The sequence below is a fragment of the Dendrobates tinctorius genome, unplaced genomic scaffold (assembly GCF_039654945.1).
Source record: "Dendrobates tinctorius isolate UK_male_01 unplaced genomic scaffold, ASM3965494v1 ptg000161l, whole genome shotgun sequence".
Classification (NCBI taxonomy): Eukaryota; Metazoa; Chordata; class Amphibia; order Anura; family Dendrobatidae; genus Dendrobates; species Dendrobates tinctorius.
In genome coordinates this window covers 7,638,960-7,665,139 of record NW_027361828.1, presented here as the reverse complement: position 1 = coordinate 7,665,139, position 26,180 = coordinate 7,638,960, and the positions used below count along the sequence as shown (strand labels likewise).

The 26,180-nt window shown below is 45.3% G+C and overlaps 1 protein-coding gene across 1 annotated transcript; it reads right to left on the bottom strand.

Annotated features, from left to right (window-relative positions):
• Window positions 1-2,715: 2,715 nt before the first annotated feature.
• Window positions 2,716-25,827, bottom strand: LOC141052506 (uncharacterized). The gene is made up of 5 exons (XM_073549758.1): window positions 25,736-25,827; window positions 25,010-25,169; window positions 23,814-24,899; window positions 2,992-3,076; window positions 2,716-2,775 (listed from the first exon to the last, which is right to left on the bottom strand). Exons 1-5 carry the CDS (start codon window positions 25,779-25,781, stop codon window positions 2,716-2,718), a joined length of 1,437 nt encoding a protein of 478 aa, XP_073405859.1. The 5' UTR covers window positions 25,782-25,827.
• Between the last annotated feature and the right edge of the window lie 353 nt (window positions 25,828-26,180).

Here is a 26,180-nt window from a genome sequence, read left to right as displayed (position 1 = left end):
AAGAGGCTCAACGTGCCAATACGTTGCACCGTAGATTACAGTGTGAACTGGAGGATGCTACAGAGACAGCAGGTGCAATGAACCGTGAGGTTAATGCACTGAAAAGCAAACTTAGACGTGGTGGGGTACCATTTGTTACAAGACGCTTAGATAGAGAGAGGATGGTAACTAAACAGTGTCTGACGATGCAGACAGACCATAACTGGATGGTCAAAGACAAGGACTGATATTCTGACTGCTTGGGGCGGGGGAGGCCTAACGTAGGAATAAGGCCTTATGACAGATGGAGACGGTTCTCTTGACCTGTGGGGCAAGGTGTAGTGAGTGCCCGGTCTCGAGATCCTGGGGTTATGCTGTGTGTTCAGCCCCACAAGCTTAGAGGGGGGAGGTATGTGGTGTAGTGACCACTGTGTCCACTAGGGGGCGCTGTGTGGATGTCCCAGGAGAGAGGATGAGTGGCAGAATACTGAGAGGATGAGTGGCCTTGGGATGGAGACTTTTGTGTATGTTGATCAGCAGTGATACTGCTGAGGTGCTGTTTCAATGTGTTTGGGAAGTCTCTAGGTAGCTGGTGAGACGGGTGAGACCAGTTACCTACAAATCCACCCAGAGGTGTGGTTAAGAATGCTATTGTAAAGTGTGTATGAGTGGTTGAAGGACCTGTGATGAGGTCATAGCCATGTAACCCGGTGGGCGTGGCTACGGACCATATAAGGTGGCCAGGGTAGGTCACATGAGGTGAATGCTGGGACCTGGTTGGTCCATTTTGGAAGGTCCCGTCTGAGAGAGATGGGGCTGTCTTCCTGACAGCAAGTGAACGCTGTGTTTAATGGCTGCACGTGCCTGATAGTTCCCTGGAGGGAATGGACGTCTGCAGTAAGATGAAGCAGCCATGAGGTAATCCGAGAGAGGGGATGTAACTGTGAAGCTGAAGAGCAAGCGTATGGAACATTGCATAACCTGTGTGACCACAGGCTGGACAGAGTGAAGCTCTGTCATGGACGCTATGCTGTTTTCTATTGCTTTGATGGTTTATGATGCATGAATAAACCGCATGGACTGAGATTATTTTATGGAAAACCCGTGCCGGATCTGATTATTTGGCTGCCAAGCGAGTGTCCCCTATCTGAATGACAGTGCTACCTTACAGGCCTTATAGCTACTTCTTTGAGTAGATATGTGTTTTGGTTTTAATTGTGTTTTAAATATTTTCTGTTGTGCTAATAAAGCTTGTACCACTATATTGTTTTAACCAAACTATATTTGTCATGTGCATTATTTACAGTAGTGCCTTCTTGTTCTAGTGCTTCTGGTTTCGGCTGTGGGACCTTTAGTATCCACACAGCCTCGGACAAAGGGGTCTGGTCAATGTGCTTCAGCTTAGGGGTGAGCTTGACTCCAGTTCAGTCCCGAGCTCGTCTCCACACGTCCACACTCTTCCCTCTCTCTACTCCAACTCACCCACTTCCTTCCTCCCGACAACAGAGAGCAGCACCTCAGCAGTTTGGTTCAGAGCTCCCTCTGCTGGCCCGGAGTAGGAACTGTGCTGTGGGCTGGAACTACCTGATAGAGAGATCCTTCATTGCTTCCAAGCATGACACACTCCCTAGGAGGGAGGTAATGCCACTGTGGCGACTGTAATCCTGGGGACGCCACACTGCCATCCACCCTCTGTAGCACAGACTGCTGCCATCCACCCTCTGTAGCACAGACTGCTGCCATCCACCTTCTCTAGCACAGACTGCTTCCTTTCACCCTCTCTAGCACAAGCTGCTGCCATCCACCCTGTGTAGCACAGACTGCTGCCATCCACCCTCTCTAGCACAGACTGCTGCTTTTCACCCTCTCTTGCACAAGCTGCTGCCATCTACTTTCTCTTACAGAGACTGCTGCCATCCACCCTCTCTAGCACAGGCTGCTGCCATCCACCCTCTCTAGCACAGGCTGCTGCTATCCACCCTCTCTAGCACAGGATGTTGCCAATAAATCTTTCATTTACATTTTTTGTTATTTATTCTTTAAATGAAAAACAAACAAACTAATAAATATTGCATGTAATAATATTAATGAAAGATAGAACACGATACCTCTGGGCATGAGGCGAGGCATGCTCAAATGTCAATGTAACAATTGCTAGTTGCTAGCTACCTGGCTGTTGTGCTTGTTGGCTCAGAGCAGTCTCGGACCACTCCTGCCTAAGATTCTGTGGCTTCTGGTGTCATATGACAGAGCAGCTGCTTCACTCCTGCTCTGTTGATGGGGCGTGACTGTTGATGTCATGTTGATTGACAGGCAGCTCCCCGCTGCATAAAGGCAAGGATCTGTCTATCAGCATGACATCGGCAGTCATGCCCCATTGATAGAGCAGTACAGAAGAGGAAAAGCTGCCCTGTTGACATGAAGCAGTAGAATTGCTGACAGGAGCAGTCCGTGATTGCTCTGACCCAGCGCCAGGCAGAATAGGCAGGTAGTTAGCAGTTTTTAGCTCCATGGGTAAAAAATAAAATAGTCCTGGATAACCACTTAAGTTTTATTTTGAAATACAATTTCATAGGAGAGTTTAGCAAAGTTCAGTAGCAAGCATAATAATATGAATAAAAACAAAAAATACAATTTCCCACTAGAAAAACTAGATATCAAAAGTAACAATCAGGTGGATTGATGAAACATATTTTTACAGATCCTTAAATCCTCTATTCATGAGCATGTTTCAGATCATGTGGACTTTCCATTTGCTTGTTCTACTTTGCATTTCCAAATACTTTCAATTATTTGCTACATTAAGAACCCATGCATCTGTTACAGTGGGTAGTTAAACTTGTTCAAAAGTTTGTGTTTCATCCTGTGTTTCAGATTCCATGCTCTTATTAAAGCCATTTGATTTGTTAAATACTTAATAAGTGGAAAATGTTTGATCCTTTTCACTGCCAGAGGGTTAGTAACGCAGAGCAGAACTATTTATGAAGGTTGTTAGCGGTAATGACTGCTTACTTGGTGGTTATGTTTAGAATTTGAGCTCTTTATCTCACTTATGGATTGATGGAACTTAATGGCATCCCTTGAAGTTTCTGAATACCTTTCACCAAATAGTATTACTGAATTACTTAGGAATAATGATTTTTACTGACATTGGATGAATCTTACCCAATGTTATTTATACAACTGCATATTTAGAATCTGAAGAACGTGTGTAGAGTATGGCAGTGCTATGTCATTGCACAATTGAGATTTTCAATTTATTTAGCATTATTTTGATTCATATAGCAATATCATTTTAAGGTGAACTCAAACATAGTATTATTATGTTTTGTAATTATAATATTTGCATAATAATAATTTTAAGTGTTACATATACAGAAACTAATTAAGAAAGCCTTTCACCAGAGCAGTACTATTGGAGGCTAACTAGAAATGCTGCATAAACAACACACCGTACTTTATGGGGGATGTCCTTCCTTTTATCCTTTATTTTTTGTTAAAGGCCCCAGGATTGACTTAAGATATAGCAAAACTATGTATTCAGCTACTGATCTCCTGCTGCTAATATAATTTTCTCGCTTCCTCTTCCATGCAAACCGTTAAACATTTGGTGCCTTGTCAAAAGGAAACAGCAGCCAAACTTCTTTTTCTGGTAGCATGCTTTTTACAGAAGCGAAGGGCAAGTGGCCAAAGCTGAGTTTTACATATAGAGGCAGAAGTGTACCAATTGCGTAACCTCAATGCTCATGGACCATAAACAAGTCTAGACAGCATCATTACGACAACCGGTGATGGCGCAACATGGCGCAGTTCAGAACTACAAAATTCCTACCTGTTTTTGCACTTGGATTAAGGAGGCAAAGGGAAATGAAGGATCCTTACTTGGATGACTTCTAATTCTATGTGATCCAATACCTGACTCACAAACCAAAAAGAGTGTCAATACCTCTGACAAAGAAACAGAGCTGATCAAGGCACTGTGTTATGGCCTGATTATTGCAGGCTACTTGCGGGGATTGACTGTGAACACCTGTTCTAATTTTCCTACAAGAATCTCAGAAGAAGAAGAAGACTGAGAGGAGACTTAATTAATAGCTGTCTACAAATATCTCAAGGGCTGTCACATTGTAGAAGGATCATCTTTATTCTCATTTGCACAAGAAAAGACTAGAAGCAATGGGATGAAACTGAATGGGAGGAGACACAGATTAGATATTAGAAAAATTTTTTTGACAGTTAGAGTGATCAATGAGTGGAACAGGCTGCCACAAGAAGTGGTGAGTTCTCCTTCAATAGAAGTCTTCAAAAGAGGCTGGGCAGACATCTGGCTGGGATGATTATTTAGCAAATCCTGCTTTGAGCAGAGGGTTGGACCAGATGGCCCAGGAGGTCCCTTCCAATTATACAATTCTATGATTCTATTGGGTAGATATCAATAGCTTACAGCTAAAGGTATAAAGGAAAATATCACAAATATCACATAGCTGAAATATTTTGCACTGGTACAGAAGACCTTTGTGCTGCAACAAGTGTGTAAATAAGAATTGCTAGTGGATAACAGCCTTAATTGATGCAATATTTGAAAGGGGTGGAACCATCAAGAAATCTAAGATCTATTTGACAATGTATATCAAAAAAGGCTATTATCTGACTAACTTTTGTAGTAGTGCTCTAGCTAGTAAAATGATGAAAAGTTAAAATACTTTCAAAATTTGAAGTGTTACTAGTTTATGTCAGGAACACCGCACTGCACTTGCTCACTGAGCCAGTGCGCGTGTCCTGGGTAATACAAACTGTGCTCTAAGATACCTGTGGAGTGGGCAGCAACAGTGAAGATGCGTGCTTCAGACCCACAGGACCTGAAGCACGTGACTGCTATGGGTGTGGCATAAACTCCAGAGAGCTAGGAGCTGCAGGAAAACTCCTAGAAAGGTAGCTATGGGACAAAGTTACCAAGGGGCATAAACAGGGATGTAAACCAGATCAGGCCAGGGTCAAAGCAAGAGATAGCATGACAATACCAAAGGATTTAGACAGAATGGATAATCAGGATGTAGCCAAGAAGTCAGGAACCAGAGAAACAGATATACAGTATTGAATCAACAGGCAAACTCACAACGGGGGACAGAACCGGGTCAGAACCATAAAAGCAAGCTAGAAGACAACGAACAAGCACAGGCACACAGGGGTCACCACAGGGGTCACCACACTCGGCCAAAGGCAAAGGTATAACTGACAGGGATTGGAGTTTCCCAGGGCTATAAGAATCTCTCCCTGAACCAAAGAGTCCACAATAATTAAACCCAGGCATGCAGGTCAAAGCCTGCACTGAGCTCAAGACATTAACCCCTTACGTGCAGGTCAAAACCTGCACTGGGATCATGACAGTACCCCCCTCTCAACGGGGGGCCTCTGGACCCCCAGGCTTCCCCGGGTATTTGGCATGGAAAGCCCAAACCAGGCCATCTGCATGTACAGAGTGAGCAGGGACCCATGAGCGATCCTCCAGTCCATATCCCTTCCAGTGGACCAGGTACTGCAAAGAGCGGCGCACCCGCCGAGAGTCCACAATATGTCCGACCTCATACTCCAAGTGACCCTCCACCAACACTGGAGGAACAACAGGCTCGGAGTCCTCCTTGACAGACCGCACAGGTTTCAACAGAGATTTATGGAACACATTGGATATTTTTAAGGAGGCGGGGAGACGCAACCTATATGCCACTGGGTTGACTATCTCTACAATCTTGTATGGACCAATGAACTTTGGTCCCAACTTAGCTGACAGTACCTTCAAGTTGATGTTACGTGTGGAAAGCCAAACCTTCTCCCCCACCTGAAACATGTGTCCCAGGGCTCTCTTTTTGTCAGCAAAATATTTGTACCTCCCCTGGGTCCGAGAGATATTACGCTGGATTTCAGCCCAGAGGTTTTTTAACCGTTGAACGAACCCCTTTGCCCCTGGACAACCGGAATCCACCTGTGAAAACTCCCCAAAATGAGGATTAAATCCATAATTGATCAGGAATGGGGACATGTTGGTGGACTGACTCATTCGGTTGTTAAAAGCGAATTCCGCCAACGGTAACACCTCACACCAATCCTCCTGTCTGGCGGAGGTCAGACACCTGAGAATTTGTTCCAGGCATTGACTGGTGCAGTTCATCTGACCATTACTCTCCGGGTGATATGCCGACGAGAAGGAGAGTGAGATGCCCAATTTCATACTGAATGCCCTCCCAAATTTGCCACAAACTGCACACCTCTGTCAGACACCACATTCAGGGGTACCCCATGCAATAGGACCACATGCTGCACAAACAACCTTGACAATGTTTCTGCTGAGGGTAATGCTGCCAAGGGAATGAAAAGGGCCTGTTTTGAAAAGCTATCCACCACCACCCAGATCATGGTATTGCCCCTGGAAGGTGGAAGACCGGTAATAAAGTCCATGGCCTATCAGGAACCGATAAAGATATGAGTTCCCCAGCCGGCCGGTTAAGCGAGTTTTTGGAAAGGGCACAAACTCCACAAGCAGCAATGAATTTCTTGACATCAGAACCAGGTGAAGTCCACCAAAAAACCCTGGTTACTGCCTCTCTAGTGGCCGTGATACTGGGATGAGCACTCAGCCTAGACTCATGAAACTCCTGCAGAAGTCTAGGCCGCAATAAATCTGGAACAAACATTTTATTCCATGGCCTGGTCGCCGGAGTTAGGAACTGAGCCATCAAAATTTCTTGTTCCAACTCTGACGAGACCCCCGCCACTACTACCCCTGGGAGAAGAATGGAGGACGGCTGCTCGGGGGGAGATACTGGGACAAAACTTCTGGACAGGGCATCTGCTTTAACATTTTTGGACCCCGGTAGAAAAGTAATGGAGAATTGAAATCATGAAAAAAAGTGACAACGGGCTTGTTTGGAGTAAGCCTCTTAGCAGATTCAAGGTATGCCAAATTTTTGTGATCCGTGATAACAGTGATAGGGTGAGCTGCACCTTCCAAAAAGTGCCTCCATACTTCGAATGCCAGCATGACCGCAAGAAGTTCTCTATTGCCTACATCATAGTTTCTCTCAGCGGAAGAGAACTTCTTGGAGAAGAAGGCACAGGGTTTGAGATTAGTAAAGGTGGCCGGACCCTGGGACAACACAGCCCCCACCCCTACCTCAGAAGCATCCACCTCCACAATGAATGGTTTGGACGGGTCTGATTGGACCAACACCGGGGCCGACATGAAACATTTCTTAAGAGCTGTGAAGGACTCCTTAGCGGGTACAGACCAATTTTTTACATCAACCCCCTTCCGGGTAAGATCTGTGAGTGGTTTAACCACTTGTGAGAAACCTTTAATGAATCTCCGGTAATAGTTTGCAAACCCTAAGGAGCGCAGGAGCCCCTTGAGATCTCAAGGCTGAACCCAGTCAGCGATCGCCAGTACCTTCTTAGGATCCATGCGAAACCCCTCACAGGACACAATCAGCCCCAAAAAAGACAGATCCTGTATGAAAAACGAACACTTTTCCAATTTAACAAACAATTGGTTCTCTCTGAGTCTCTGGAGAACTGTCCGTAGGTATTGCAAGTGAGACTGACTGTCTGGGGAATACACTAAAATGTCATCCAAATAAATGATAGCAAAATGGCCTATCAGGTCAGAATACACAACATTGATAAAGTTCTGGAAAATAGTGGGGGCATTAGTTAACCCAAATGGCATAACCAGGTTTTCAAAGAGTCCCTCTGTTGTGAGGAACGCAGTTTTCCACTCGTCCCCTTCCCGAACCCTTATCAGGTTGTAGGCCCCCCAGAGATCTAACTTGGAGAACCATTGGGCCCCAGATAACTGGTTACATAAGTCTGGGATGAGGGGAAGCGGGTAAGTGTTCCTAACCGTTATCTTGTTGAGTTCCCGAAAGTCGAGGCACGGCCGCAAGCCACCATCTTTCTTCTTCACAAACAAGAATCCTGCTGCCACGGGTGACACAGAAGGCCTGATATGCCCTTTGTGGAGACTCTCAGCTATGTACTCCCTCATGGCTGGGCGCTCAGGCCCGGACAAATTGAACAATCGAGCCTTAGGTAACTTGGCCCCGGGTACTAACTCAATGGCACAATCGTAGGGTCTATGTGGTGGCAGCGCCTCAGCCTCACTTTTGGAAAAAAAGTCTTCGAAATCCTTCAGGTACTCCGGAATACCTTCCAGACCGACAAACGACACAGATACGGGTTCAACAGAGTTAACAAGAGGTCCCAGGTTACAACATTTATCTTTGCATCCCCATTGAGTGATCTCCACTGTTACCCAATCAATGGTAGGATTATGGCGTTGAAGCCAAGGCATCCCCAGTACCAGTCCTGCAGGCAAGTTATCTACCACAAGATAGCTTAGTTTTTGCACATGAGTGGGACCCACTTTTAGAAAAAAAGGTTCAGATCTGAAACAAATACCGTCCTGGGTAAGAGGGGACAAGTCAATTGCCACAAGTTTAACAGGATCCTGAAGCCTAACTGTCCCTATTTTATTAAAAGTCATAAATCAGGCATCAATCAGGTTCACAGCAGAGCCACAGTCAACAAAAGCAGTAGTCTGAACAGGACCATAACCTAGTTCCAGTTTCACCTGAAGCACAATTTTTGCAAGTGAGGAAAATTGTACCTGAAGGTCTGGGTAGTCTCCTTGACTACTACCCAGACCTAGTCGTTTCCCGCCATCTTGGAGGATGACGGAAAGGAGGGTCAGTCCTTCTTCCAATGTCCAGATTCCCCACAATAGAAGCACAACTGCTTCTCCAGGCGGCGTCTTCTTTCCTTCTCATCACAGGTGACAGCGCTCACCTCCATAGCCACAGGAGGAGTCCAGGTCTCACCTCCACTGGAGAATGATGTTTCAATTCGCATAACACCTCTTGCCCGCAGTCTGCGATCCATGCGAACCGCTTGGGTCATGGCCTCCTCCAGGGCGTCAGGTGAAGTATGGAGTGCCAGGGCATCCTTCAGACGTTCACACAGGCCTCTACGGAACAGCCCCTGAAGGGCGGCATCACTCCAAGAAATCTCGGCTGCCCATCGTCTAAATTCAGAACAGAACCACTCGGCCGAGTGCTTTGCCTGATAGACACTCATCACCTTGTCCTCAGCCATTACGCACTCTATCAGGCTCATCATAAATAAGCCCTAAGGCCTCAAAAAACGCATCCACAGTCATTCTCTCTGGGGCAGAAGAGGAAAGTGAAAATGCCCAGGCTTGTGGGGACCCCTAAGCACGGAAATAACCAACCTCACCCTCTGTTTCTCATCCCCAGAGGAACGGGGTCTCAAGGAGAAAAAGAGCTTACAGCCCTCCTTAAATGCTCAAAATTCATTTTTGTTACCATCAAACGTATCTGGTAACTTAACCGGGGATTCGGGTGGGACTAAAATGACATCTCTATTCCCCACCTGCTGAAAGCCTGCGGAAAGCGCCCCCTGAACCGAGTCCGCAACCTGCCGTTGGGACTGGGCCAGAGTTTGGTGCTCCAAACTTAACTTCTGCAGTGACTGAGTCAACCATTTCACCTGCTCAGATAAAGCATGCATTGGGTCCATGCTGCAGAAGTGAAAGAAAAAAAAAGTTCACGGTCAGTTATAATGTCAGGAACACTGCACTACACTTGCTCACTGAGCCAGTGCGCGTGTCCTGAGTAAGGCTGGAGTCACACATAGCGACTCACCAGCGATCCTGACATCGATATCAATGTGTCAGGATCGCTGGTGAATCGCTATGTGATCGCTGGTGAGCTGTCAAGCAGACAGCTTCATCAGCGATCAGCACAGCGACGCCCAGCGCCCGGCATCGCTGTGCATATTGGTAACCAGCGCGGTGATGCAGGAAGCTGGTAACTAGCGTACACATCGGGTATCCAAGGGACGTGCGTCCCTAGATACCCGATGTGTCCCTAGATCGCTATGTGTGACGGGGCCTTAAGACAAACTGTGCTCTAAGATACCTGTGGAGCGGGCAGCAACAGTGAAGATGCATGCTTCAGACCCACAGGACCTGAAGCACGTGACTGCTATGGGCGTGGCCTAAACTCCAGAGAGCTAGGAGCTGCAGGAAAACTCCTAGAAAGGTAGCTACGGAACACAGTTACCAAGGGGCATAGACAGGGACGTAAACCAGATCAGGGCAGGGTCAAAGCACGAGATAGCACGACAATACCAAAGGATTTAGACAGAACGGATAGTCAGAACGTCGCCAAGAAGTCAGGAACCAGAGAAACAGATATACAGTATAGAATCAACAGGCACACTCACAACGGGGGACAGAACCGGGTCAGAACCATAAAAGCAAGCTAGAAGACAAAGAACAAGCACAGGCACACAGGGGTCACCACACTCGGCCAAAGGCAAAAGTATAATTGACAGGGATTGGAGTTTCCCAGGGCTATAAGAAGCTCTCCCTGAACCAAAGAGAGGCCACAATAATTAACCCCAGGCGCTCAGGTTAAAGCCTGCACTGAGCTCAAAACATTAACCCCTGACGTGCAGGTCAAAACCTGCACTGGGATCATGACAGTTTATTTTATCAATTAACAAAATCCAAACAGAATGAAAGAAGAAATCTAAATCAAGTCAATATTTGGTGTGACGACCCTTTGCCTTAAGAAAATAATGTTCATTCTTCTAAGTATACTTGCACAAGTCAGGGATTTTTGTAGAATTTTAGTCAAGTCCATGAGTATACAATTATACCAAACAGGTGATAATAATCATCATATTCATATGTAGGGTGAAGCACAGTCATTAACAGAGACAGAAACAGCAGTGTGGGAGGCTTAAAACTGAGTGAGGAACAGACAAGCTCTGCTACACAAGTAAGGTTGTAGAAGAGACAGGTCACACACCATGGCAAGACTGAGGCACCGCAATAAGACACAAGATAGTTATACTGTATCAGCAAGGTCTCTCCCTTTCAAGATGTTCAAAAGACAAAAGACATAGGCAATGTTGTGGACTGCAGATGTAGTAGTCAGCCAAAGAAAACTTAGTGCAGCCAATGAAGACACATCATGCTTACTTTCACTCCCTCTAGATGTCCAGCAGTGCTAGAAAATGGCAGAAATAGTATCAACCAGAGAGACCCAGCTACACCCATCTACTGTTCGCAGAAGTATGGACAGAAACTGGGACAAAAACTTACCTTCAACACGAAAACATGGCCAAATGACTCAACTATGCTTGAAAACATAGGAACTGGGGTGCAGAAAAAATGACTTAAAACATTCCCTCTCTCATTATTCTGGCATTTGGCAAATATTAAATTTATGGTAATCCTAATTGACCTAATACGGGAAAGGTTTATCCTGATTTCATGTCAGATATTGAGAAAAATATGCCTATGTGTCTTTTTATATAGTGTACGTAAATTTCTGGTTTCAACTTTAAGTCCAGGAGGAGAAGGAAGCAGATTTCTTAGATAAGATGTATTAAAAAGCTTCTTAGGTTCATGTGAGCTATTGATGTCATATCCGCTGTACTTGTATGTTGAGAGCATATGTACGGAGTAGGCTTAGAGGCTGAGCCTACACCATACCCTGAAGATAATGACTAAATTGTACTGCTTTACTTGATTGCAGACAAAAAAGGAAGATGATATTTATTTTACTCATTTTTATAGCGCCATTAATTCCACAGCGCTTTACATACATTATCGGCACTGTCCCCGATGGGGCTCACAATCTAAATTCCCTATCAATATGTCTGTCGAATGTGGGAGGAAACCCACACAAACATGGGGATATAGAAGCCAAATTAAATTATATTGAGGATGGGTTAAAGCAAAATAACATATTCATATGGGGTGATACAGAAGATTAAAATAGACCAATTAGTCAAATAGGTGTGGAAATTTATAATGACAGTTCCCCCAGATGCTACAACTATTGATTAACATAGCTCAATTAACATAGCTCACAGACTTAGGAAATCTAGACATGCTTCTGTATCAGCTCCCGGAAACGCCATAGTGAGAATTCATGTTTTTCACATCAAGAATAATTTCATCTAGGCTATTTGCGGCAGAACAGATCTCCCGGGTAACTTTAAAAACATTGCTGTCCTGACAGATTTTTCACCAACCACACTGGAAAAAAGAGAATTCTAAGACATAACCGATGCTTTAAAAATGAAGAATATTGAATATAATGTAGATGAGTCTTCCCTGTCATGCTGATTATTCTGACGAATTGTTGCCTTATTCACTTGATAATTACGCCGCTACGGTGTTGAAACGCATTGTGAAAATTAAACCTTTTTATCATAATTGACGGAGAATCAACTTACTCCTGCAGCACAGACATCTTAGAAGACCTCGATTTAGATGACTTATCATGAATATTTTTTTCCTGTATGTTTTCAGGTTGAAGAATCTATTTACCTTCTTAGTGACCATGCCAATTTTGACATTAATAACCAGGCTAAATTTTTCAAAACCTGACCGGTGTCAATTTATTTAACAATAAGTTTAATGGATCCCACTGATTCTGGGATTGTTTTCTTGTGACATATTGTGCTTCATAATATTGTAACATTTATTAGATATGACTTGCATTTATTTGTGAAAATATCAGAAATTTGGCAAAAATTTTGCGATTTTCAAATTTTTAATTCTTATGCCCTTAAATCAGAAAGTTATGGCACACAAAATAGTTACTAAATAACATTTCCTACAGGTCTAATTTACATCAGCCCAATTTTTGAAACATAATTTTTTTATTAGCAAGTAAGAAAGGTTAAAATTTGACCAGCAATTTTGAATTTTTACCAACAAAATTTACAAAACCATTCTTTTAGGGACTACATCACATTTGAAGTGACTTTGGGCGGATTATATGCAGAAAATACCTAAAAGTGACACCATTCTAACAACTGCACCCCTCAAAGTATTCAAAACCACATTAAAGAAGTTTATTAAACCTTCTGGTGCTTCAGAGGGACTAAAGCAATGTGGAAGGAAAAAATGAACATTTAACTTTTTTCACAAAAATGTTAATTTAGTTCTAAATTTATTATTTTTACAATGGTAATAGGAGAAAATGGACTCTAACATTTGTTGGGCTATTTCTCCTGAGTAAGCAGACTCTCCATATGTGGGGGAATCTTACTATTTGAGTGCACTGCTGGTCTGGGCGTGTACCCTACACACGCACCTAGCACCTGTCCCCTACACACGCACCTAGCCTTGCACCTTGCTTTGTATCCTGGCATGTCCCCTACACACGCACCTAGCCTTGCACCTTACCCTGGACCCTGGTGTGCCCCTAGCGCCGTCTGGTTCTGCAATCATCTCTGCATGTCTGGAACCCCTGATCATGTGGCCTTTCCTAGGTTCCAGTACTGTCTGGTTTTGCAATCATCTCTGCATGTCTGGAACCCCTGATCATGTGGCCTTTCCTAGGTTCCAGTACTGACTGGTTTTGCAATCATCTCTGCATGTCTGGAATCCCTGGTCATGTGACTGCTCTCTGTGATCCTGGAGGAGCTGAACTGGAAGTTCTCCCCTGGTCTTGACCCGGAAGTACTGGTGCTATGGTGCTATATCAGACTTCCCCTCCCTATGGTCAGTGCCTGATTATTGTGTTGCTTCCCTGCATGGCTGTTTGGTCTGCTCGGTCGCTCCCTGTATTCTGTACCCCTGCACTCTGATCTGTCGTGTGTCTCTGCACACCCTCTGTGCTTGTACTCTGCCTCTTGTCTCGTGCCATGTCTTGTGTTGTCTCTCGTGCCATGCTTGTCCTTGCCTTGCTTTGCTTCCTCTGTTCTCTGCCTTAGCCTGTTTTCGCCATGTTGTGTCCTTGCTCTGCCTTGCCTGTTTCGCCATGTCTGGTTTTTGCTATTCTGAGCCTTGTAGTACTTCTCATGTTTCTTGTCTCAGCCTAATTTCCATACTCTGTTCTATTGTGCTCTCTTGCACATTTCTATGCCTAGTCCCAAGGCTCTGCTTTGGCCCGGCTCTGGGCTTCGGCTTACGCTCCGCTGCTAGCTCTGTTCTTGCTCTGATCCGACTCTGTGTTTCTGTCTCTGTTCCTCTCCGTGTTCTGCTCCCTGCCTTGCCTTGCTCCCTGTCTTGCCTGCCCTGAACCCCAGCATGGGTTCCCTCGCCGCCTCCTGTGCCTTGGTCGTGCCTCGTGCTTGTGTACAGCCGTGTGCACTGGCCAGTGAGGCGTGCCTCCTGCGTGGCTCCTAGCACGCACCCTGCCTTCAACCCTGGCATGGCTCCTAGCACGCACCCTGCCTTGAACCCTGGCATGGCTCCTAGCACGCACCCTGCCTTGAACCTTGGCGTGGCTCCTAGCACACACCCTGCCTTGAACCTTGGTGTGGCTCCTAGCACCCTGCCTTGAACCCTGGCGTGGCTCCTAGCACACACCCTGCCTTGAACCCTAACCCTGGCGTGCCGTCTGCACGCGCAGGACTCTGCTTTGAACCCTGACGTATCTCTTTGCACGTGCAGGACTCTGCTTTGTTTCTTGTGCTTTGGCGTGTCTCTACACACGCACCCTGTCTTGTTTGTTGTATTTGAACCCTTTTGTCTTGTACCTTGTGCCTTGGCGTGTCCCCTACACACGCACCTTGCCTTGCACCTTGCTTTGTACCTGGTGTGTCCCCTACACACGCACCTAGCCTTGCACCTTGCTTTGTATCCTGGCATGTCCCCTACACACGCACCTAGCCTTGCACCTTACCCTGGACCCTGGTGTGCCCCTAGCACGCATCCAGCCTGGAATCCTGCCTTGGACCTCGGCGTGTTCCCTAACAAGCACCATGCCTGGAGATCTGTCATGCCTCCTTGCCTGAACCCTGGTTTGCCTGCCGGATGCCCGCAACCTGCCGATCGCTGCCAGAGATCGTAGGCCTGATGACTGCGGCCTGATGTCCGGAGCTGATGTCCGCAGTCCGATGCCCCGATCGTGTCAATCGTTGCCAGCTGTCCGGAGTCCGATGCCATTGTGCCTTTACCTGTACCCAGGCATGCCTCCTGGCCCGTACCATGCTATGGACCTTGGCGTGCCCACGCACGCACCCTGCCATGTTGCTTGTTTTCACGTTCGCACTGAATGTTATCCTGAAGTTCTTAATGAAGATACCTTGAACTTACCTCTTGTCTTGTCTTACTTTCTGCTCGTCCTTGTCGTCAGACACTTGCACATAGTGTTCCCCTGAGCCGGCCGACTGGTCCCAGCAGTCGTGGTGGCTCACCCCCTTTGTCTTGCCCCTGACGCTCCCTGTATAGGGGGTGGTTTCTCACAAGGTAAGCTCGCCCTCGGTGGGTGGGTGCCACGACCCAGAGGGTCCACTCAAAAAATCGGCTCAGCTGAGTCCGTCACAGTTAATCAGACCTTGGACTCCGCTGGTACCTCGGCTACTCTTCTGATGAAGAATCTGACCTGGTCTATGTCCTCTGAACTCGCTTGGAAAATGGCAGTACCCCGGCCACTCTTCTGATGTGAATCAGACCCGGCCCATGTCCTCTGAACTCGCTTGGAAAATGGCGGTACCCCGGCCACTCTTCTGATGTGAATCAGACCCAGCCCTTGTCCTCTGAACTCGTTTGGAAATTATGGCAGCCAGAGTAAGAAGGCTTTCCTGTCTACCCACAGTCCTCCCCACTGGATCTCCGTGTCTCGTCCACGGCTCCTGTATCTTGACCGATGCAGGTGCTCGTTTCAGATGTCGGATCAACGTTGTTTGGAGTGTTTGTGCTAAACTCTGGTTTCTGACAAAGACATTTTTTTTCTTTTTTCCAGCCCCGGTAAGAGGGGGCTTAAGGAGGGGGGTACTGTCACGTCCGCCATGTCCGATATGTCTGTTTTGCCTCATGACCCCTGGAGCGGTGTGCACGCTCATCTCATGTCTGCTATCCTGAATGTCCCCCAGAGCAGTGTGCACACTCACCTCATGACTGTTGGGCTGCAAGATGTCTGTGTTTCTGCACTGCCATCTGTGATCATCTCTGTGTTCCAAGAACCCCTGATCATGTGACCTTTCCTAGGCTCCAGCGCTGTCTGGTTCTGCAATCATCTCTGCATGTCTGAAACCCCTGATCATGTGACCTTTCCTAGGTTCCAGTACTGTCTGGTTCTGCAATAATCTCTGCATGTCTGGAATCCCTGGTCATGTGACTGCTCTTTGTGATCCTGGAGGAGCTGAACTGGAAGTTCTCCCCTGGTCTTGACCCAAAAGTACTGGTGCTATGGTGCTATATCATACCGCCCCTCCCTATGGTCAGGGCCTGATTATTGTGTTGCTTCCCTGCATGGCTGTTTGGTCTGCTCGGTCACTCCCTGTATTCTGTACCACTGCACTCTGCTCTGTCGTGCATCTCTGCACACGCTCTGTGCTTGTACTCTGCCTCTTGTCTCGTGCCATGTCTTGTGTTGTCTCTTGTGCCATGCTTGTCCTTGCCTTGCTTTGCCTTGTAGTGCTCCCACTGTTCTCTGCCTTAGCCTGTTTTCACCATGTTGTGTCCTTGCTCTGCCTTGCCTGTTTCGCCAAGTCTGGGTTTTGCTATTCTGAGCCTTGTAGTACTTCATGTTTCTTGTCTCAGCCTGGTTTTCTGTACTCTGTTCTATTGTGCTCTTTTGCACATTTCTATGTCTAGTCCCAAGGCTCTGCCTTGGCCCGGCTCTGGACTTCGGCCTACGCTCTGCTGCTAGTTCTATGTCTTGTTTCCTGGCTAGCCCCAAGGCTCTGCCTTGGCCCGGCTCTGGGCTTCGGCCTACGCTCCGCTGCTAGCTCTGTTCTCGCTCTGATCTGACTCTGTGTTTCTGTCTCTGTTCCTCTCCATGTTCTGCTCCCTGCCTTGCCTCGCTCCCTGTCTTGCCTTCCCTGAACCCCGGCGTGGGTTCCCTCGCCGCCTCCTGTGCCTTGGTCATGCCTCGTGTTTGTGTACAGCCGTGAGGCGTGCCACGACCCAGAGGGTCCACTCAAAATATCGGCTCAGCAGAAGCTGAGTCCATCACAAAGGTGTGGTGAGGACTTTGAACCTCCAGCTGCTTCACAGAAGTTTATAACACAGAGCTGTGAAAATTAAAAATCACATTTTACTCACAAAAATGTTATTTTAGCCCGAATTTTTTTTATTTACACAAGGGTAATGGGTGAAAAGGAACCCCAAAATCTGTTGCACAATTGCTCCTGAGTACACAGATACCCCATATGTGGAGGAACACTACTGTGTGCGTGCGCGGCAGGGCTCAGAAAGGAAGGAGCGCCGTTTTGGAACGCAGACTTTAATCTAATGGTCTTCGGGAATCATCGTGTTTGGAGAGCTCCTCATATGCCTAAACAGTGAAAAAAACCATAAGTTACCCCATTTTGGAACCTACACCCCTCATGGATTTCATCCAGGGATATAGTGAGGATTTTGAACCCACAGGTACTACAGTCATAGCCAAAAGTTTTGAGAATGACACAAATATTATATTTTCACATGATCTGCTGGCCTCTGGTTTTTATGTGTGTTTGTCAGATGTTTTTATCACATACAGAAATATAATTGCAATCATATTATGAGTAGCAAAAGGTTATATTGACAGTTAGAATGAGTTAATGCAGCAAGTCAATATTTGCAGTGTTGACCCTTCTTCTTCAGGACCTCAGCAATTCTCCCTGGCATGCTCTCAATCAACTTCTGGATCAAATCCTGACTGATAGCAGTCCATTCTTGCAAAATCAATGCTTTTATTTTGTCTGAATTTGAAGGTTTTTGTTTGTCCACCCATCTCTTGATGATTGATCACAAGTTCTCAATGGGATTAAGATCTGGGGAGTTTCCAGGCCATGGTCCCAAAATCTCTATGTTTTGTTCCCTGAGCCATTTAGTTATCACCTTTGCTTTATGGCAAGGTGCTCCATCATGTTGAAAAAGGCATTGTTGATCGCCAAACTGCTCTTGGACGGTTGGGAGAAGTTGCTCTTGGAGGACATTCTGGTACCATTCTTTATTCATGGCTGTGTTTTTAGGCAAGACTGAGAGAGAGCCCATTCCCTTGGCTGAGAAGCAACCCCACACATGAATGGTTTCAGGATGCTTGACAGTTGGCATGAGACAAGACTGGTGGTAGCGCTCACCTGGTCTTCTCCGAATAAGCCGTTTTCCAGATGTCCCAAACAATCGAAAAGGGGATTCATCAGAGAAAATGACTTTACCCAGTCCTCAGCAGTCCACTCCCTGTACCTCTTGCAGAATATCAATCTGTCCATGATGTTTTTCCTGGAGAGAAGTGGCTTCTTTGCTGCCCTCCTTGAGACCAGGCCTTGCTCCAAGAGTCTCCGCCTCACAGTGCGTGCAGATGCACTCACACCTGCCTGCTGCCATTCCTGAGCAAGCTCTGCACTGCTGGTAGCCCGATCCCGCAGCTGAAACACTTTTAAGAGACGGTCCTGGCGCTTGCTGGTCTTTCTTGGGCGCCCTGGAGCCTTTTTGGCAACAAGGGAACCTCTCTCCTTGAAGTTCTTGATGATGCGATAGATTGTTGACTGAGGTGCAATCTTTCTAGCTGCGATACTCTTCCCTGTTAGGCCATTTTTGTGCAGTGCAATGATGACTGCACGTGTTTCTTTAGAGATAACCATGGTTAACAGAAGAGAAACAATGATGCCAAGCACCAGCCTCCTTTTAAAGTGTCCAGTGGTGTCATTCTTACTTAATCATGACAGATTGATCTCCAGCCCTGTCCTCATCAACACCCACACCTGTGTTAATAGAGCAATCACTGAAACGATGTTAGCTGGTCCTTTTAAGGCAGGGCTGCAATGATGTTGAAATGTGTTTTGGGGGATAAAGTTCATTTTCTAGGCAAATATTGACTTTGCAAGTAATTGCTGTTAAGCTGATCACTCTTTACAACATTCCGGAGTATATGCAAATTGCCATTAGAAAAATTGAAGTAGTCGACTTTGTAAAAATTAATATTTGTGTCATTCTCAAAACTTTTGGCCATGACTGTACACAGAATTTGATAACATTAGGTCATCATATTGAAACGTTTCATTTTTTTTACAAAAATGTTGCTTTTGCCCCAAATTTGTAATTTCCACAATGGATAATAGGAGAAAACGTGACCCCATAATGTGTTGTGCAATTTGACCCGAATGTGACGATACCCCATATGTGGAAAGGAAAGAGCGCTATTTGCCTGGGATAGATTGTGAATGCCATGTCATATTTGAAGAGCCCGAGACCTGTGAAAACAGCAGAAATCCCCCACAAGTGACACCACTTTGAAAGCTAGACACCTCAAGGAATTCATCTAGGATTGTAGTGAATAGTTTAAACCCATACGTGCCTCACATAATTTTATAACATTGAGACATGAATACTGTATATGACTATTTAGGGGTAAAAATGTAATTTTTGTATTTCCTGCAAATTTATCATGTGCACAAGGGTTAATAGTTGAAACGAAACCCCAAAATTTATTGGAAAATTTCTCCTGAACATGGCGCTGTCCCATATCTTGACAGAAATTACTGTTAGGTCACATGTCAGGGTTATTAAGGAAGGAGCACTATTTGGATTTGGAGCACAGATTTTGTTAGAATAGTTTATGATCAACATTTACGGAGCTCCTAAGGCTAGTTTCACACTTGCTTTTTTTTGCAGCGCGTTTTTCCCGCAAAAAAACGCATTAAAAAAACACATACAAATGCATACAAACGCTGCGTTTTTTCCAGCATTTTAATGCGCATGCAGGAAAAAAACGCAGCGTTTTTGCGCGTTTGTATGCGTTTTTTGTGCGTTTGCGTTTTTTTTACAGATTTTGGAAAAACCCCACAAAAAAGAAAAAACAACCATTCAACAACACACAAGACCAATGGGACTTCATTGTGGGTGTGGTATGTTAATATATATAGACCCTGTCTACAGTATTCTTCACATTTGCTTGATTCTTCTCGTGACCATGGATCTGCGCTGGAAGAGTTTTCACTTCAACTTGGATTTGGACATCGCGATGGCTCAGGCGTATGCAGTTGCTTGCCATGAACAAAGGAAGAGAGAGAGGCAGCGAAGACGGCGGCGTATGTGGATACATCCGATTGTTGAACTCCGGGAGAGCCGTGGGGCATACCACACCCTCTACAGCGAGCTACGTGCAAACCGGGAGAAATTTACTGATTATATCCGGATGTCCCACGAAAGTTTCATGGATTTGCTTGCTCGTGTCCAACAATCCATCCGGAGACAGGACACACAGCTCCGTCGTGCGATTCCTCCTGAGGAACGGCTACTGGTGACATTACGGTATGTTTTAAAAACAAAGGGGTGTGGTCTGATTTTTTTTTTGTAAATTTAGTATTCAAAACCTTGGGTAATTAGTTTTCGTGAATGTACTAATATTTTTTTTTATAGTTTTTAAAAATAATATACATAAATATTAATTTTACTTCTTTGTCTGTTCACAGATTCCTGGCGACTGGAGAAACCCTATCCTCACTACACTTCCAGTACCGTATTGGAATCTCTACCTTGTCTGGAATTGTTGCTGACACCTGACGGGCTCTCTGGAATGTTCTTTGCCCAGAATTTATGCCCCTGCCCACCGCTGAAAAGTGGATGGAAATTGCTGACAAATTCTGGACAGTATGCAATTTTCCCAACTGTTTGGGAGCTGTTGATGGGAAACACATACGGATCATCAAACCCCAAAGAACGGGATCTGAGTACTATAATTACAAAAAGTACTTTTCAATAGTACTCATTGCAATTGCGGATGCCGGATGTATGTTTGTAGCAGTGGACATTGGAGCATTTGGCCGTGGTAATGACTCGCAGGCTTTTAAAAACTCAGACATGGGCCGGAGGTTGTATGGCAACCAATTTAATTTCCCTATGCCACGGCCTCTTCCTCACACCGAAGCTCCGCCACTGCCCTTTGTAATGGTTGGCGATGAGGCTTTTCAAATGTGCGGAAACTTACTGAAACCCTACTCCAGCCGGGACTTGGACCACACCAAAAAAATTTTTAATTACAGGCTGACCAGGGCCAGAAGAACTGTCGAGTGTGCTTTTGGGATTCTTGTTTCCAGATGGCGAATTCTGGGCACGGCCATTAATCTTAAACTTGAAACAGTCGATGAGGTGGTGAAGGCCTGTGTGGTTCTACATAACTTTGTGATGGCTAAAGAGCACACGACCTTTGAACTGGACGATGATGCTCCTAACCCATTGCCTGAATTCACTCAGCACACTCTCAGGTCATCCGTTGAAGTTGGCCAAATGAGGGACAAATTTGCGGCCTACTTTATTTCTGATGTAGGACGGGTGCACTGGCAAGATGAAATGGTGTAATGTTGTTGTTTATGGTAATAAAAATCCTTATTTGATACCATTACTGAGTGCACTATATTTTTTAAACTCCAATTAATTAAAAAACTTCCCATGTATAACTGAATTTTGTTATGTTCACACACCTGGGCAGGTAAATACACATACGAGTTAAAATGCAGCATTGCTAGTCTGCGTGAAATATATTGGAATGAGCAAAGCTGCAGGCCATGAATCAGGAAACCATTTTTTTTCAAGAGAAAATTGTGCAACTAGTTTAAAACAAAGTATGTGATTTTCTCAAAACACAACCCTCAAAACCCAACCCCAATGAAAGTCCATGGGGAATACAAGTCAGCATTGAGTGGATGAATGTAATCTGCTCATGTAATCTGCTCCATTACAAGTTATTACACTAGGCCTAGGAATGACTATACTAGGCCGTGGTATTTCAAATATGAGTATAGTAGGCCTTGGGGCTAGTAGTATAGTAATATGTGAAATACCACGGCCTAGTATAGTCATACCAAGGCCTACCGTAATAACTCGATTTTTAACAACTAGCATCTTGTTTCACAAAAAACAAAGTGTTGAAACTAGAAAGAAACTTATTTTTTAGACAAGTTTCAACAATTTGTTTTTCATGAAACCAGATTCTATTTGGTAAAACTAGAGTTATTACACTAGGCCTTGGAATGACTATACTAGGCCGTGGTATTTCAAATATGAGTATACTAGGCCTTGGGGCTAGTAGTATAGTAATATGTGAAATACCACGGCCTAGTATAGTCATACCAAGGCCTACTGTAATAACTCGATTTTTAACAACTAGCATTTTTAACAACTAGCATCTTGTTTCACAAAAAACAAACTGGTGAAACTAGAAAGAAACTTATTTTTTAGACAAGTTTCAACAGTTTGTTTTTCATGAAACCAGATTCTATTTGGTAAAACTAGAGTTATTACACTAGGCCTTGGAATGACTATACTAGGCCGTGGTATTTCAAATATGAGTATACTAGGCCTTGGGGCTAGTAGTATAGTAATATGTGAAATACCACGGCCTAGTATAGTCATACCAAGGCCTACTGTAATAACTCGATTTTTAACAACTAGCATTTTTAACAACTAGCATCTTGTTTCACAAAAAACAAACTGGTGAAACTAGAAAGAAACTTATTTTTTAGACAAGTTTCAACAGTTTGTTTTTCATGAAACCAGATTCTATTTGGTAAAACTAGAGTTATTACACTAGGCCTTGGAATGACTATACTAGGCCGTGGTATTTCAAATATGAGTATACTAGGCCTTGGGGCTAGTAGTATAGTAATATGTGAAATACCACGGCCTAGTATAGTCATACCAAGGCCTACTGTAATAACTCGATTTTTAACAACTAGCATTTTTAACAACTAGCATCTTGTTTCACAAAAAACAAACTGGTGAAACTAGAAAGAAACTTATTTTTTAGACAAGTTTCAACAGTTTGTTTTTCATGAAACCAGATTCTATTTGGTAAAACTAGAGTTATTACACTAGGCCTTGGAATGACTATACTAGGCCGTGGTATTTCAAATATGAGTATACTAGGCCTTGGGGCTAGTAGTATAGTAATATGTGAAATACCACGGCCTAGTATAGTCATACCAAGGCCTACTGTAATAACTCGATTTTTAACAACTAGCATTTTTAACAACTAGCATCTTGTTTCACAAAAAACAAACTGGTGAAACTAGAAAGAAACTTATTTTTTAGACAAGTTTCAACAGTTTGTTTTTCATGAAACCAGATTCTATTTGGTAAAACTAGAGTTATTACACTAGGCCTTGGAATGACTATACTAGGCCGTGGTATTTCAAATATGAGTATAGTAGGCCTTGGGCCTACTAGTATAGTCATATGTGAAATACCACGGCCTAGTATAGTCATACCAAGGCCTACTGTAATAACTCGATTTTTAACAACTAGCATCTTGTTTCACAAAAAACAAACTGGTGAAACTAGAAAGAAACTTATTTTTTAGACAAGTTTCAACAGTTTGTTTTTCATGACACCAGATTCTATTTGGTAAAACTAGAGTTATTACACTAGGCCTTGGAATGACTATACTAGTCCATGTTATTTCACATATGACTATACTAGCCCTTGGGTTGGTTTTTAACATGTATTTACCCATCAGTGTGTGTGAGCGGCGCAAACAACATTAATGAAACTTATTAATGGTGAACCACAAATGTAAATTTATTTTTTATCACAAAAAAAAAATTATTTTTTACGGCGTTTGGGGGCAGATGGTTTCAATTTGGGGGTGTGCAGGGAATATGCAACACTTGCAGTTGAAGACGGTGTTTGAGGGGAAGGGGCAACAAAACTTGTGGGGGAAGGTAGTCCAGTTAAGGGAATTAAACTTGGAACACTTGTAGGAGAGGAAATCTGTTCAGTTACATTAGTTGTAATGGCATGTCGCTGTAGGCTTGTGTGCCTGGACCGACTTTGGCCCAATGCCCGCCTTGATTGATTTCGCCTTGAAGTAGGGGCAAATATGGAATGTAGGTCCCCCGTCTGCTGAGGTGGCGGCTGCTGCTGAGGTGGCTGCTGCTGCTGAGGTGGTTGCTGCTGCTGCTGAGGTGGCGGCTGCTGCTGAGGTGGCTGCTGCTGCTGAGGTGGCGGCTGCTGCTGAGGTGGCTGCTGCTGCTGAGTTGGCTGCTGCTGCTGAGGTGGCTGATGCTGCTCTTCGTTGTCAGTGCTCGTCCTTGCAGGAGGACTGGTGGCGGCAGTGATGGCCCAGGTTTGCAGAGTGGTGGTGGCAGGGCTACTACATGTTGTTGTAGCGGCAGGGCTGTTCCATGTTTGCCTAGTGGTGGCTGAGCTCCACGCATGCATGGGATTGGCGGTGGTGCTCCAGACAGGAGCAGCGCTTGCCATGGTGGTGTCGGTGAAGTGACCAGCTGCACTCAGACTTGTGGTGGTGTAACGGTGGGTGTCCTGGCTTTGAATAGAGGTGTCCGTGCAGTGGTATGCAGCACAAGTCGGTAGTGAGGTGAAGCGAGTCAATGGTGGCACAGGTGGAAAGGACACCACTGACTGCTGACCGTACCGATTATGCTGCATAGCCTGCAAGAAAGCATTGTTGCAGGCCTGCAGCACATTCAGCTGTTGATCAGGACTAAGGTGTTCCGCCATGCCCTTTTCAATCTTACTAAAAAAATGGTGTGCTGGTCTGTTGAGGTCGGCCTCCAGACGGTCAAGGCGCTGTTCTACAGAATTGAAGCGGTGTTCAAAGTGGTTAAAACCACGTTCCATGAGTGCAAAACCGCTTTCAACTCTGTCGGACAGTGACTTGAGGCTGGAATTAAATGTCTCGCTCAAATGCATAAACTCGGGCAAGACATTCCTGTCCAAGGCCCTCTGCCGCTGGCGGGTAGTGCCCGCATAACCAGTGGCAGAGACCTGGGACAGGGGAACACCTGATGGCCCAGCTTCCTGGTCACCAGCTGTGTGTGTGGCTGACCTGCAAGGTGCTTCCTGGCTGTCGGATGGCTGGGACGGGTCAGAGGACGTCCGAGGAAGGACCGCTCCAGGGCCAGGTTGCAGGGTGCTGCTCCAGGTGCTGTGGAAGAAAGGAAAATCATTACTACCATGCCTTTACAAGAAGCATCAGCTGTGGATTAGAAAAACACAGATTAATAAAAATAAAAACCCAAAATGTATAATACTTACGATCTTGTGGCAAGGACCGGTCTTAGGAACTGCAACGCGTGATAGTGACGGTATCTAGTTCTGGTCCTTGACGCAGATCCACTGCGAACCTGGCCCTCAGCACGAACATCACTGTTGAAGCGGTCCTTGATTGAACGCCAACGTGTTCGGACTTTGTCCACTGTTGATAAAAAAAAACAGTGCCGTCAAGGACAACAGTCACTGCGGCACAATGTAGCAATACAATACTCAAAGCAGTCACTGTAGACCCCGATGACACTGTTGGGTTTCCTGCTAGAATACGCCAAGCACGAAACACAACAGTGCCGTCAAGGACAACAGTCACTGCGGCACAATGTAGCAATACAATACTCAAAGCAGTCACTGTAGACCCCGATGACACTGTTGGGTTTCCTGCTAGAATACGCCTAGCACGAAACCCAACAGTGCCGTCAAGGACAACAGTCACTGCGGCACAATCTAGCAATACAATACTCAAAGCAGTCACTGTAGACCCCGATGAAACTGTTGGGTTTCATGCTAGAATACGCCTAGCACGAAACCCAACAGTGCCGTCAAGGACAACAGTCAATGCGGCACAATGTAGCAATACAATACTCAAAGCAGTCACTGTAGACCCCGATGACACTGTTGGGTTTCCTGCTAGAATACGCCTAGCACGAAACCCAACAGTGCCGTCAAGGACAACAGTCACTGCGGCACAATACAGAGCAGGGAAATACTCACTAAACGCCTTTTTGGAGGATGCTGTGGCGCTGTCCCAGCCATCCATCAACGCTGCGGCCACCTCATTCCATAGCCGCCGGGTCACCACATTGTCCTTGTACAGCTGTGGGTCACGGCTGTCCCACAACGGCGAACGCTCCTGGACCAGGCTGATGAGCTGCTCATTATCCAGGTAGACGTCTTCATCCCGTTGTGGAACCTAGACAAAACACATTCATTAGAATAATCAAATTTAAATTGAATAAAAAGTTACAAAAAAAGAAACAAAAAAATGAGTAAAAATAGAAGATAAAAAATAAAGAACATTACAAATCATTTGATACTTACATTCCGTATCACCACCGGGACTTGGCTTCGCTGCTCCTGCTCTTCGCCCTCACTAGTGCCGTCCGCAGATGATGATGACGATGTCTTAAGAAAGTTGAAAAAAACGTAAGAGATTTGG